Genomic DNA, 16,089 nt, shown 5'->3' with positions numbered 1-16,089 from the left:
ACACTTACACACGTATGTGGTCGTTTTTGCATGCATAAAGCTTTTAAAATCTGTCTCTTAGATTTATTTTGTTTTTATGACATTTTGCAATCCACTTAAAATATTAAAATCACTAAATAGTGTAAACAATTACTATGATAATGAAATCTTTTCATGTCTCAGAATTTACAATTCATGTTAATGACCTGCAATCTTTGCAATTTCTCCCAACTCAAAATTTGTGTATATCTTTGCATAAGCTAAGCTGCTGCACATAGTCATTTGTTGACATAAGACATAAGGTGGCTTCCTTAATAACTAATATTTTATAAGTATTTCTTTTTTAAAATGAATGTTAAAGAAGTTTGAAACACCAATATCTTAAAAAGCAATCATAAAAACTCATACTGGGGCGTTTCAGAATGTTCACAATGCTGTCCATCTTTGACATTTTAGCTTGACCTCATCGGCAACAAACATTATGCTCCAATTCTGCTGCATCCCTCTTTCTTTCCAGCTTATCTCTGCCAGTGCAAGTTCAACTGTGCTATTTACTTTCTGTTTCAGGGTTACATAAAATGCCTGCTTTCAAACCTGTTTTGTCTACTGAAGTCAAGCTCATAAGTACATTCTCTAGAGCAGTGGTTCTCAACCTTTTTTTGGCCGGGACACACCTGACAGATGGTTCTCACATACGTGACACACTGAACATCTGACCATCACAGGGCTACATGTAAACATGCACTCTGCATCCACAGGAATCCCCTCAACCCCCAGCAATGAGTGCAGAGCAGATCTAGGGCATTACCCTGTACAACTCGCCATACAAAAAAGATAATCTGGTTCTGATGACATCCCAGTAAAAGCAAAACAAACTCCTTTTACTACCAGGCAAAATAGCCTTCCTTATGAAAAGACAGTAATTTACCACTAATGCAAGTCCTATTGAGAAAACACAACAAATAAGATTGATACAAATGCCTACATGCTAGTTAAATACCTCACCTCAGTCACACACCCTTCACCAAGTACAGAAAAACCACACATTATAAATATGGAGACAAACTGGAATGGAAAACAAAAAGCCACTCTGCATGCAGTGCGAACCTGGAGAAATGGAAAGAGAAATATAGCACCTAACAGACCCTCAGGATTTGCAATAATGCACACAAACTAACCCGTGCAAAGTTACACCTGTATTATGGAACACACTCAACAGTAACAATCCTATCTAAGAAATACAACTATTAAACCAGGTCCTAAACACTAATACATTTCCTATTGGGAAAACAGAATAAGCCAAGCTGCTATAGAGCCCCACACAGAAATAATTGTAAAGCTATACTAAAAATGTTACAAAACAGCTGCTGAACAGAATATCCAACAATTAAAAACTCATAAAAATTATTAAAACATGTCCAAATATCAATAAAATATTTCAAAACAGCAGACATCGCATAATACCCAATAATTAAAATGGCAGTCAATCAAGAACAATAAATTAAAAAAGCCACCTTTACTTACCCTCTCCAGCACATCTCCTACTCCTTTCCCTTCCAGGCCAATAGCACTCACCAGAAGCAGCAAGGGCTGCTGAAGCTCTGTCCTCACAGTCTTCTTCCTTAGCGCCCACAACCAGTCACTCAACACCCCGCCCCCCCCCTCCCCAATTAGACCCCACGACCAGACTAGGTCTCTCTCACACCAGTCATCTTCCTGACCAGTCTCTCTCTCACAGAAACACATCACCTCCCTAACCAGTCTCTCTCTCTCTCAATCACACTCATGATCTCTTATATACAAGCTCTCAATCACACACAAATGCTCTCACACCCATTCACACCAGCTCTCATCCAGGCTTCCAATCACACCCACACACACAAGCTCTCACCCATGCATCCATTCACACCCACACATACAAGCTCTCACCCAGGCTTCCCATTCACACTCACAGACACAAGCTCTCTCCCAGGCACTCATTCACACCCTCATTCACACAAGATCTCACCAAGGCACTCATTCACACACAGACACACCAGCTCTCACCAAAAATTTATTCTTCCTTCACTGCAGGGATGGGCTCCAGTTCCGCCGCGGCTTTACTCCGGTGGGCCTTCTTTTTTCACCACCATGGGAATGGGCTCCCCATGGTGGCCTCGGTCGGTGTCGGGTTTCCTCTTCGCCACCACAGGGATGGGCTCCCATGGTGGCTTCGGTCGGGTTTCTTCTTCGCCGCCATGGGCTGTGGCAGCCTTGCTTGTTCGAGGTCGGGTTTCCTCTTTGCCACCACGGGCTGTGGCGGCCTTGCTTGGTCGGGTTTTCCTCTTCACCGCCGTGGGAATGGGCTCCAGTGGCGGCCTTGCTTCATCGGAGTCCAACACTTCTATTCTTCCCACCCCACCGCCGGGCTTTCTGATGCCTGCCCTCACTGGTCAATCAAACGCTTCTCCCTTCTTCCTACTCCCACTGGCAGGTAGAAGGGAGGAGGCTTCCGATTGGCCTGCGAGAGGGCAGGCAGACTGAAGGAGGCTTCCCATTGGGCAGTGGGGGTAGTAAGAAAGGAGGCTTCCAACTGGCCTGCGGAGGCTGGAAAAAGGGAGAAGGAAAGTACAACGGGGCAGTGGGATTCCAGGAGACGCGATACACCTGCCTGTGTTTGACGACACACTGGTTGAGAAGCGCTGCTCTAGAGATCTACATTTCTTGGCAATTTTGAAACGAGAGGAAAAAAAAGGGGTAAGAAACATAAAAATACCTGAAGAAAAGGGAAAATTATGAAAAGCAGAGTTGCTTACCTGTAACAGGTTTTCTCCTAGGACAGCAGGATGTTAGCCCTCACAGATGGGTGATATCATCATATGGATCCCAGCACGGAAAACTTTTATCAAAGTTTCTAGAACTTTGACTGGCACACTGAGCATGCCCAGCAGGCCACTATCCGTGCGTCCACACAGGGTCCCTTTTCAGTCTCGTAACATAGAATTCATGAGCGAAAATAAAATAACAAAATGCATAACAACCCAACTCTGTGGGGTGGCAGGCGGGTTTCCTGGGGACTAATATCCTGCTGTCCTAGGAGAACACCTGTTACATGTAAGCAACTCTGCTTTCTCCTAGGACAAGAAGGATGGTAGACCTCACAGATGGGTGAATACCAAGCTACAGGCTGCTCCTGGTAAGGCTTATGACTAACAGGCACCGAACCAGGTGCCAACGGACCCAAAAATAACTGCAGTGCTGTTGGTAACACAGGGAGATGGCATGAACCCAAACAATGGGCCCTAGGCAGGGAGAGTTGGGTTTTTAAACCTGGAAGAGGTTACAAAGGACAAATTGGCCAAAGTTACTGTCATGTCGACCATCCTTGTCCAAGCTGTAGTGAGCAGTAAATGTGTGTAGGGAACTCCACGTTGCGGCTCTGCAGATTTTGGCAATGGGAACCGCTCATAAGTGGGGTACCGATGCCACTATAGCTCTCACTGATTGGGCCTTAACGCGGCCTCCAAGCTGAAGGTCTGCCTGCGCATAACAGAAGGAGATGCAATCCGCCAGCCAGGTGAACAGAGTTTGTTTGGCCATCGCAACATCCATTCTGTTCTTGTCAAAGGATAAGAAGAGTTGCGTGGACTGCCTATGGCCTGCAGCGCATTCGAGATAGAAGGCCAAAGCTCTCTTACAGTCCAAACTGTGTAGAACCTGTTTGCCTTGGTGAAAATGGGTTCTTGGGAAAAAGGAGGGCAGAATAATAGACTGATTAAGAAGAAAATCAGTTACCACCTTAGGCTCAAACGTAGGGTGAGTACGCAGGACCACCCTATCAGAAAGAAACTTCGTGTAGGGCGGATATGTCACCAATGCCTGAAGCTCAGAAACTCTGCAAGTTGAAGTGACCACCACGAGGAAGAGTACTTTCCAGGTTAGGTACCTCAGATCGCAGGAGTGCATAAGCTCGAACAAGTCACGCATGAGCCATGCTGGCACCACATTGAGGTCCCAGGTCACAACAGGACGATGCATGCAGGGGTTTCATCTGAAGAACCCCCCGCATAAATTGCCCTACTATGGGCTGCACAGAGATGGGTGTACCATCAATACCTTGATGGTAAGTGCTGATGGAACTCAGGTGGACCCTGACAGAGTTGGTCTTCAGGCTAGCCTCCGAGAGGTGCCACAGGTAGTCTAGCAACTGCAGCATGGGGCAGGCAAATGGATCCAAGCCATGATCTTCACACCAGATGGAGAATCTCCTCCACTTGAGTCTGTAAGACTTCCTGGTGGAAGGCTTTCTTGAAGCTACCAGTAACTGAGACATGTCGTCAGAGAGGTTGAGGGACTGCAGGACTAACTTCTCAATATCCAGGCCATCAGAGCTAATAAGCTGAGAAGACCCTTGCCCCAGTACCGGGCAAAGGCATCCAAGACTGGCTTCCCATCACTCCTATACAGGGAGCAGAAGAGGCTAATTTTGTTGATGCAAGGAGAGGCAAAGAGATCAACATCCGGGGTTCCCTATAGGTAGATCATCCAGTCCACTACAGAAGGTCCAGTGTCCACTTGTGTGGTCGGAACACTCGACTCAGGCGGTCCGCCACCACATTTTCCGTCCCAGCCAGGTAAATCGGTCACAAGATCATGCCTTTGGATAGGGCCCAGGACCATATCTGCATCGCCTCCTGACAAAGGAGGAAGGAGCCTGTGTCTTCCTGTTTGTTGATGTACCACATTGCAACCTGATTGTCCATTTGGATCAGGACAGCTTTGTGGGACAAACAATCCCGAAATGCTCAGAGAGCATAGCAAATTGCTCTGAGCTCCAGGAAGTTGATCTGGCAGTGAGCTTCCTGTGCTGTCCATTGACACTGTGTATGGAGGCTATCCACATGTGCCCCCCAACCCAGGGTGGATGCATTGGTGCGGAGGAGCTTGAAACGGAAGTCCCCGCTCCAGACTGGAGAGAATTTCCCATCAAGACAGCGAGGCCTGAAGAGGTTGCATGATGCAGACACTTACATTGAGGTCCTGGGTTGCCTGCAGCCACTGAGCGTGCAGGGTCCATTGAGCACTGTGCATACACAAGTGGGCGAATGGAGTAATATGGACAGACACAGCCATGTGAGCCAGAAGACGGAGCAACAGGTGAGCGGAAACCTGACTGTGGTGGACCAAACTCACCAGTGATGCCAGGGCAAGCGCTCGGTCATGGGGCAGAAACGCCTTGGCCTGAACAGTGTCCAGTCTGGCTTCAATAAAGCCCAGATATGGAGATGGGCTGAGATGGGACTTGGGGTAGCTGATGACAGACCCCCGAGACTGTAGCACATGGGCAGTTAGCATCGAGGAGCGGAGCGCCCCCTGCTGGATGTTTCTTCTGATTAACCAATCATCCAGATTGGGGAACACATGCCCTCCCTGCCAGCACAGGTGTGCCCCCACAACTGCCCATACCCTCGGTGAAAGAAGGCGAGAACCCACTGGTTTGATGTAATGCTGGGCCAGAGGTCGGCAAACAGATGGAGCCGGCCCCCCTGCAGGGGGGGGGGCGGGGTACAGGGGGCTGAGGGTACAGCAATCTGGCACATGCTCCCTCGCCCGAAGTCAAAACCTCGTAGTGGGGCTTTGCTGGGGGGCAGGTTGAGGCCTGGGGGTCCGCTGTTGACAAGAGCGACCCCGAGAGCTGGCACGTGACGTGTGTGCCCACGAAGCAGGAAGGTAGTACTTTCTCTGGCAGTAAAAGGACTTCCTGGAGTCCTGTCAAGAGGATTTCCTGATCAAGGATGGCGGATCTGAGGTACTTGCTGACAGGTGTTGCAGGGTCTCGAGGTGGTCTTTTAACTAGGCCACTGCATCCCTAACTTTATCTCCAAAGAGATTCTCCCCTGTGCAGGGTAAATCCACCAGTTTCTCCTGGACCTCCGGTCGAAGATCCGAGGCAAGAATCCAGGCCATTCTGTGGGCACCAATGTCCGCAGCAGCCACCCTCGCCACCATTTCAAAAACTCATAGATGGACCACACCTCGTGTTTGCCCGCCTCCAGGCCTTGCTGTACTCCCGCTATGAAAGCATCCTGCTGCTACTGGGGCAGGTGCTCCGACAATTCCTGGACCTGTTTCCACAGGTTCCGGTGGTATTGAGTCATATACAGTTGGTAGGACGCAATATGGCAATGAGCATAGCACCCTGTAAGACCTTGCTACCTAAAGCATCTAAGGTCCTGTGCTCCTGACCTGGTGGGACAGAGGTGTGGGTGCGAGAGTGCTTGGCCTTCTTGAGGGCAGACTTCACCTCCACAAACTGCGTGGGAAGTGGCACCTTTCAAAGCCCAAGGCTTGCTGCACCATGTAAATGGCAACCGCATTCTGACTGACCACAGGAAAGGTCACAGGGTGCTCCCAGATCCTAAGGAGAAGCTCCTTGAAGATTTCATGGACTGGGACATCCACTATCTCCTTTGGGGCATCAACAAATTGGAGGACCTCCAGCATTTTGTGCCGCGTGTCCTCTTCAGTGAGGAGCTGAACGGGATGGCCTTAGACGAAGCCCACAAAGAAAATATCCTCCACGGTAGACAAAACTCTCATCCAGCAGAGACAGCTCGGAAAGAAAGTTGTCTGAGTGTTCTGAGGAAGACTCATATGTGTCATCTTCCCAGGGAACATTATAGGGGTTCCTCCTTGATAAGGTCCCTCGGGGATCGGCATGCAGGGTCCCTGCCTCTTAGTTTAGGCAGTCAGGGCACCGTGGGAATCTATGGCCCCGAGGACATCAATGGCCCCAAGATCCCTATGGTCCAGGAATGGGATTAGGGAACCCCGTCCATGGCACCATTGGCTGTACAGATTCTTCTCCTTGGAGGACCCAAAAATTGGAATCGCTCCAGAGGGGGGCATCAGTGGCCACTGGGGAACTGATGGTCTCCCAGGCACCGGCTGCATTGTAAGTATGCCCAGAAGGACATCTAAATGCTCTAGTAGGGGCGTCAAGAGACGGCGCAGGCTCTGGCACCGACATGGGGACTGATGCAGATGGCGGCTCAATACCTCTCAGGGCTCGGAGCACCGCCTGCTGAATACTGTGGGCTAACTCATTCTGAAAGTCCACTGTAGTTAAGACAGATGGAGGAGGAGAAGGAGGAGGAAGAGGAGGAGGCATCACCAGAGCCTCCTTGGAGCCCTGAGAAGGCTTGGGGCCCAGCATCACAACCAGTGGGGAATGCCTTGGACTCCCACGCCTGATAGAGGATGGTGCCTCTTCCCCATGGAGTTGCTTCGGTGGCAGCAGGCAACCGCCGATGCTGCACCGGTCCTGTAGCTGTGCACTGACGGCAACCGGTGATGATGCTTGTGGGACTTCCCACAGTGCTCGGCCCAGTCTTTCCCCAGAACCAAGAAAGTTGAAGATCCTGATGTCCTTGAATGTGACGACACTGGAGGCGGTCTATCACTGGTTCCTCTCTCACAAGAGGAGCCCGTCGGAGGGATAGAGAGGGACAGCGTATCTAACAGCACCCCTTGGCCTCTAGGTGTTGATGCCCTCGATGCCGGAGTAGATGGATCAGACTTTCTGGCAAAAGCTTTTCCATCTTATCCAGCTGGGCACGATGGCCTTTGGGGGTCATCTGGTCACAAAGATGGCACCCTTGGATGTCTTGCGACGCCCCCAGGCAGAGGATACAGATCTCATGCGGATCGATAATCAACATAGTCCACGGGCACTGGGGCATCGGCAAAAACTGGATGAAACCATGAAAAATAGCTGGCAAGCGGTCAATGGCTATCGGCCATCGAGAGGCGACTCGCTGGGAATCAACCACATGAAGGGAAAATTTAAACACCTACTGCATCCTGGATAGCACAGACTGAAGAAGAGGGACCTGGCGCCGAGAACGTTAAAAATGACCGGGAAAATACTTTGGGGGAAAAAAAAAAAAAAAGAGAGACCAAAGAGGGACCCCGCATGGACACATGGATAGTGGCATGCTGGGCATGCTTAGTGTGCCAGTCAAAGTTCAGGAGCTCTAATCAACTGTTTTGATATGTATATTTTTTAGTATGGTTTTATTATTCTGATTGATTTATATTTCTTGATCGTGTGTGTGTGTATTTACATGTGTGTGTGTATTTACATTCAAAATCATTTCATTTTGCTGTTTCAGTAAAACATTTTATTGAAACTATAACTGAGCCAGTATTATTGTTTCCGACTACTAAAACCATACTTTGTTGTGGTTATTTTTTTCCCTCAGTGCAAAGTGTGCAGCCAAGTAAAATCTTGATGAACCCTGAAGAAATTTAATGTTGTTGGTTTTGTTTGTTTCCACTGATCCCTTTCCTACACTGAGAGCTAGCGGGTAAGAACAAGATGGTTTCATAGACATAAAAGTTACATGTAAAATGGGTCAGCGACTGCAACAAGTAGAGAGTCATATTTAACATGGCTAAAGTGGTTTCTAAAAAGCACAAAGTGTTAAAAGACATTCCAAAGAAGATTAGGCAACTTTGCCTACCTCCAGACACAGTAGCAGTCTGACCCTGTTAAAAACACATGCAACTTTCAAGAATATCAAAACTACAGTACTGATCTCCCATGTTTGCCCATACAAACTTTCATTTTTCCACCTCTGTAGATCTCCAACAGTGTCCCATTCAAGACTTGTTCATGGTTTTTTAAACCATAAGAGACAACTTTTCAACATTCTCCTATAAATTAACTTTCATTCAATTCAGTAAGGTCAGCCCCATGATTGGTTTTGGAGAACTGACTTACCTTCACCTACAACTCCAAGGACCTCAAATTTATTCATCACATTACCAATGTTAGGAATCTTCATGAAGACAAATTCTTCTTATGATGAAAGTCACAGAACATGGCAAAGTGTTGAGTGCAGGAAAAAAATGTTTAAAAAAGCTTTGAAAGTGACAGTTCTGAAGATTTAATTCAAAAATTCCTCAGTGGCCATCTGGAATTGAATTGTTTGTGTCTTGGTTTCTATACATCAAGGGCACCCTGCAAAGAAATTAACAGCTCAATTAACAAGGGCAGACACTGATTTATGTGCATTTCTTAATGACAAGAAATGAAATGGCTGAAATTTGCTGAGAAAACCAAGTCCAACATCATTCTGTGTTTCAAACCCTAAACCATAGATTCGAATAGACAAAAAAAAAAAAAAATGATACCAGAAAAAGGAACATAAACTAAGTCTAAAAATTATGTTGCTCACTGATGTTCCTGAAGTATCAGCAATTATACATTAAAGCTAGTTTCTGATACACATCACTGCTATTTATGTGAGTCACATATGCTTTTATCCTACACAGCACAGTCATGAAATGTGAAAAAAAATAAATAAAATAAAATAACTCACATGAGAAGCTATTCACAGCTGGCAAGAACTAAACCTTTTTAGGAACTACAAAAATAGAAATATCAGTGTTTTCTTCAAGGTTTTGTTGGTAGTTAGTCAGAACTAAGACTGAAAATTTTTTCCCATTAACAGAGATTGGTTTTCTTCTACCTTTCAAATCAATCGCATCATATTTATGGGGTCGCTGAAGGTTCCATATTACCTCCAGTTCTTTTTCATTTGTACTTAGCTCTCTTATACAAAGGCTTGGCTTCTCAAGCTATCTTTATGCAGATGATATTCAGATTATTGCCACTTGTGATTCCTTGACTTCAGTTTCCCTTGCAGACTTCAACAATTGCCTGAAAGATTAGGCATCCAAATGGCAGATGAAATTTAATGTGGACAAGTGCAAGGTGTTGCATTTAGGGAACGATGTTAGGTTCCAAATTAGGAGCTACCACCCAGGAAAAAGATCTAGGCATCATATTGGATAATACTTTAAAATTGTCGGCTCAGTGTGCTGCAGCAGTCAAAAAAGCAAACAGAATATTAGGAATTATTAGGAAGGGAATGGTTAATAAAATGGAAAATGTCATAATGCCTCTATATCGCTCCATGGTGAGACCGCACTTGAATTCTGTGTACAATTCTGGTCGCCACATCTCAAAAAAAGATATAGTTGGAATTGAGAAGGGCAACCAAAATGATAAAGGGGATGAAACAGCTCCCCTATGAGGAAAGGCTGAAGAGGTTAGGGCTGTTCAGCTTGGAGAAGAGACGGCTGAGGGGGGGATATGATAGAGGTCTTTAAGATCATGAGAGGTCTTGAATGAGTAAATGTGAATCAGTTATTTACACTTTCAAATAATAGAAGGACTAGGGGGCATTCCATGAAGTTAGTAAGTAGCACATTTAAGACTAATCGGAGAAAATTCTTTTTCACTCAACGCACAATTAAGCTCAGGAATTTGTTGCCAGAGGATGTGGTTAGTGTAGTTAGTGTAGCTGGGTTTGGATAAGTTCTTGGAGAAGAAGTCCATTAACTGCTATTAATCAAGTTTATTTAGGGAATAGCCATTGCTATTAATTGCATCAGTAGCATGGGATCTTCTTAGTGTTTGGGTAATTGCCAGGTTCTTGTGGCCTGGTTTGGCCTCTGTTGGAAACAGGATGCTGGGCTTGATGGACCCTTGGTCTGACCCAGCATGGCAATTTCTTATGTTCTTAACCAAAGTGACCAATTGGCTAACATCATCTATGCTTAAGGAAATCCTTCAAAATGTGAGGCAGTCTGGTTCACTAGGAAACTTAGGAAAGATACACTTCCATCTCCTATTATAGCAGAAAGTCCTATTCAACTAAAAGAAACCATTACAATATTAGGGATACAGCTCGACTCATCTAAATTCCTCTGCTCAGATTTCTCACATAGTCAAGCATTTTTTCTTAAGATTTCTTTGTTGACTTAAGCCTTTTTTGAAAATTACTGATTTAAAAATCATAATACACTCACTCATTTTGAGCCAAATCAACTACAGCAATTCTCTATTACATTGTCTCCCATCCTATCAAATAAGATTACAACTGATCTAAAATACAACTGCAAAGATAATCTTTGGGAAGTGATCTTTTGACCATGTCACGTCATTGTTAAAAGATCTACATTGGCTCCTGTTTTTATTAATAATTCAATTAAAATTGGGTGCCTACCTTTTAGGGCTTTGTGGTAGGGCATGCCTTCTTACTTAGTCTGCTTCATAGTTCCTCATCATTCTAACTGGCTGCTTCATTCACTGCAGCAAGAACTGCTAGTCCTGCAGTCACCAAGAATAATTAGACTAGAGAACACTTGAGAAATAAGCTTCACTTATTTAGAACCTTCTGTGTGGATCTCTTTTCCTCTGCCTATTCGTCTGGAAAAAGACTCTCTCAAGTTTAGGAAAACTCAAGAGACTTTTCTCTTTTTACAAACAGGCTTTCCCATCTGAACAGTATTTTTTGGTTAGATTCATATTGCATTTGAATTTTGTTTTAATTTTATTTTATTGAACTATACTTTGATTACTTATGTTATCACTGTGTTTTACTTTTTTATTCTGACTCATGTTTTAATTAATGCCTCATTTTTATTTTCACATTATTTATGTTTTATGTTCATTATGTTATTGTTCATTATTTAAGATTTTATTGCTTTGTTTATTTTATCTGTATTGGTTTTATATGTAATTGCATTGATTTACATTTGACTAAGAAACTGCAATAAATCAAATAAATAATAATAGTAACAGACAACTATGATTCCTCTAAAAGAATTAATAGAGTCATTTGTATGCACAATTAAACATACAGTATTCTTCTTTCATATGAAAAGGTCAAGCAATAGCAGAAAAGATGCAGATTAATTAAAATTGTATGTTATAGAAACATAGAAATGACGGCAGAAGAAGACCAAACGGCCCATCCAGTTTACCCAGCAAGCCTTGCACATTTTTTTTTCTCATACTTATATCTGTTACTCTTGGCTCTTAGTAACCTTTTGGTTCTATTTCCCTTCCACCCCCATCATTAATGCAGAGAGCAGTGTTGGAACTGCATCTATGTGAAATATTTAGCTTAATTAGTTAGGGGTAGTAACCGCCGCAATAAGCAAGCTACACCCATGCTTATTTGTTTTCCCAGACTATGTAATTCAGTCCTTTTTGGTTGTTGTCTGTATATAGATCCTCTTTTCTTCATTCCCCCTGCCGTTGAAGCAGAGAGTTATGCTGTACATGCATTGAAAGTGAAGCATCAGTCTTTCTCCCCTGCCGTTGAAGCAGAGAGTTATGCTGTACATGCATTGAAAGTGAAGCATCAGTCTTTCTCCCCTGCCGTTGAAGCAGAGAGCTATGCTAGATATGCATTGAAAGTGAAGTATCAGGCTTATTTGGTTTGGGGTAGTAACCGCCGTAACAAGCAAGCTACTTCCTGCTTTTTTGTGAATGCAAATCCTTTTTTCCACATTCATTCATGTCCTCTAGACTTTATGGATCCACAGTGTTTATCCCACGCCTCTTTGAAGTCCTTCAAAGAGGCGTCCTTCACAGTTCTTGTCTTCACCACTTCCTCCAGAAGGGCAATCCAAGCATCCACCACCCTCTCTGTGAAGAAATACTTCCTGACATTGGTTCTGAGTCTTCCTCCCTGGAGCTTCAAATCGTGACCCCTGGTTCTGCTGATTTTTTTCCGACGGAAAAGGCTGAAGCAAAACATCTAAGTGTTTTGCTTCAGCCACCTATGGATCATTGACTGCACTTCTCCACATAGGCAGTCAATAAACTGTAGCAAAGTGTCGCACGTAACACACACACTGGCTGAGGAAAATTAGGAATTTCATGCCCATGCCCTGCCTCTACATTTTCTTCCCGGCTATTGAAAATTTGTGTAGCTCCCACACAGTCCACTTATGCATGTATGTGGCCGATTTTACGTGCATAAGGCTTTTAAAATCTATCTCATAATTGGTAAGATCTCAGGCTTTACAATATTTAAGACTAAACCACTTTGTTTAAGTCATTGATTTACTGCTTCATTGGTAATGGCAACAGTATTTGTAATTTCTTGCATATAAACTTCTCTAGAAATAAAAGCGAGGAGGAAGCGGGGAGGAAACTCAGGTGGGAGCTGACACCAACCCAATCGTCCCTCCCTCTGCCTGCCCATCCACCACCACCACAACTGGTGCCACATGCGAGTGGCTGCAAAGCCACGGGTGAAGAGAGAGGCCTGCCGGGAAGCAGCCACTGGCACCAGTGAGCAGCGCAGTCCTGTGCGCACCCTTCCCCTACACAGAGAAGCAAAGAGGAAGCGGGGATGAATCAGTTGGGAGCCAGCGTCAGCCTGGCGGTCCTTCTCTCTGCCCGGTCACCGCCCTGCGCCCAGCCACCACCACCAGTGGCCACACCGCAGGCGCATGCCCTTGGGACACACACGAATGAGCACAACCAAGGAGCCTGCCCCTTTGTGCGTGCATGAAGTAAGTAATTTTTTTATTTCAGCCATAACCAAACAGTTCACAAAACGGAACCGGGACATTTCACTAAAGCCATTTCAGGATGAGAAATCTATGGAAAGCATATGAGATCCTCAAAACACAAGCAAAGAATGAGTGAAAACCTGATCTATCCCAAGATAAGTAACTCTCCTGTAATTCCTTCATGCCTAATGTTTACTCTCCTACTACTACATGTTCAATCGCTATAAAAAAAATCCCTCTGATAAATGACCTATTAGAGGAACTAAATCCCACCATCTTCTGCATTACCGAAACATGGCAGAAAGACAGTGATAATGTCCTCCTAAACCAAATTTATCATCCTTACTATGATATCTTTCACTTCCCAGACACAAACGAAAAGGTGTCTTCTAATAATCTATAAAAAAAAGAACTTAAACTTAAATTCTACAAAGTTGACATTAACCCTCCCTACGAGGTGGCAATATTAAAATCACCACTTCTAAATACTGGTCTGACCTATTGCCCACCTGGAACACTCTAAAGAGACTGCTCACCTCTAATTGAAATCTTCACCAAAGTGTTTCCAGTCCCCAAATCAACTATAATCTTAGGGGACTTTAACATACATGTAGACAGTATACCTAAACCTAAAGCATGTGAAATCTTTCCAGAGACTATGAAAGCAATGGGTTGGTCACAATTTGTCACCAACCCCACCCATAAAGCAGGACACATTCTTGACCTAATCTTCGCCAACCACAATAACTGCGTAATCAATACTTCTCACAACCTATTGCCATGGACTGATCACCAGCTAATAAAGGCTGAAGTAACTCTCCTCACCACACAGCAAACAATCTCACATAATTATCAATCATTCACATACAGAACCAGAAATACTTGAAGAAGCAGTTAGAAATAAAATATTAGAGTTCGATAAAGATAATGCCTCCTCATCCTTTGACTCATGGGGAAAAAACCATCAATGAAATAGCAGATACCCTATGCTCAATCCAGAAAAAAAAATCATTCAAAAATGAAGGCCACACATATTTGCCAATGTGGTGATGTGTTGACCTAGAATATGTATAGATATTAACTAAAATATGCATTTGCTGTAATTTTGACCTAGAATAGGAATATTGACAAAGTATGTGAATGTCTACCAAGAATTTTAATGCTGATTTTGTAAACAATTGTAATCTACTTTTGGAACGATGGTATATAAAATGCCTAAATAAAATAAATAAATATATATATTTATAATCTAAAAAAGGTCCCCAAATCCTCTAACATATAATGGGCTCAAATATATATATTAAACAGCAGAGATGATAATGATGACCCCTGAGGAATACCACAATGGACAGGAACCCAATCAAAGACAAACTGACCCATGCAAACCTGGTCTTCCATCAGAAACATGGAAGCTCACTGATTGAATCTACATCCACATTTTTATTGGATGCTGTTACCGCTTATCAGATCTTGCACCAAAGGCTCTCAGAATCTGGACTGTTTAATGAAAGTTGAAAGCTTGACTTAAGCCTACATCTTGGTGGGTAAATGAGGTTTTCACATAGCAGGAGTTCAGAAGTGAAATATTAACAGTCATTTATGTTATGCTGAATGTAAATCAATTCATACTTTTAATGCTAAAGAGACTGAATTGCAATATTAAACAACTGATAAGAAACTCATTATTAAAGACCACAGTTTCACTTTGAGGCTGATGCAAAAAGCTGAGCATTAAAACTGTGTACTGAAATTCAGCACACAGTTCAACACACAAGTACATTTTTAAAAAATTCCTAATGCATTAGTGGCATGGAGTATGAGTCCTTGGGCTGTGGAGTGATTTATGCAGCCAGGCAGGCAAACTAGCTGGGCCTATGCGGACAGCAGGCAGATATGGCCAAGTTACGACTAGAACTAGGCTTCACCTTTACTAGCCTCTTCCCTCACAGGTTGACCCTTTGAGTTCTGAGGCCTGCAGGACTTAGGTGAGAGTCCAGCAAGAGAACAGTCAGGCAGAGTTAAGAACATAACAACATGTGAATGAGGCTATTAGTTATTCACTCCCAATGCAAAAAAAATATGCGTCCAATACGCACATTTTTGCACTCAGAAATTAATCCTGCCTGGAGTAGGCGTTAATTTCTGAGCACCCCAAAACGTTGTACAGAAAAGCAGAAAATACTGCTTTTCTATACTTCCCTCTGACTTAATATTGTGGCGATATTAAGTCGGAGGAACAAAAAGGAGTTAGGTAAAAAAAAAAAAAAAAATGTTTTTTTAAATGGTCTGACTACCTACAAGGTCTGGCCCGATGAGTCAAGGAGTCCGGGTCATATCCTAGGGGTTCAGTACCTGAATGGAGGTCCTTAGGAAAGCTCTTTGAAAACGTCAAATCTTCTCCCTCCGGCAGCTGGGAACCTCTGCCAGAGGAGGTTCTCCGGCAGGGCTATTCCCGATTGTTCCTTTTCACTGACATGTGACAGTGAAGGGACAAATCGGCAATAAGTGAAGGAGTGAATAAATCAATATTAAAGTGTCTGGCACACAGTGAAAAGGACACATCTCCTTTAAGCCTTGCATTCCCAATCTTTTTTCCTCCTCCCCTCCCGCCCCACCCCCCTGATTTCCCCTCTACTTTAATTTATAACTGGTTCCTCTATAAGTTTTGCCTTTTAAGTTAGTTTTTGTTACTACTGTTAGTTGCTTATGTATTAGTTCTCAACTATTATTAATTTGTTCTATGTACAA

General features: G+C 44.0%; 1 protein-coding gene across 3 annotated transcripts in view; it reads right to left on the bottom strand.

Annotated features, from left to right (window-relative positions):
• Positions 1–16,089, bottom strand: part of CDKL5 (cyclin dependent kinase like 5) — a 418,621-nt gene that overhangs the window by 197,253 nt on the left and 205,279 nt on the right. For all 3 annotated transcript variants that reach the window (XM_029603337.1, XM_029603339.1, XM_029603338.1), the window contains exon 3: positions 8,744–8,983. In XM_029603337.1, coding sequence (XP_029459197.1) covers positions 8,744–8,807 — 64 coding nt within the window. In that variant the 5' untranslated portion in view covers positions 8,808–8,983. The remainder of the gene's footprint in view (positions 1–8,743; positions 8,984–16,089) is intronic.

The sequence above is a fragment of the Rhinatrema bivittatum genome, chromosome 5, assembly GCF_901001135.1.
Source record: "Rhinatrema bivittatum chromosome 5, aRhiBiv1.1, whole genome shotgun sequence".
NCBI classification, from domain to species: Eukaryota; Metazoa; Chordata; class Amphibia; order Gymnophiona; family Rhinatrematidae; genus Rhinatrema; species Rhinatrema bivittatum.
This window is presented reverse-complemented; position numbering and strand designations above follow the sequence as displayed.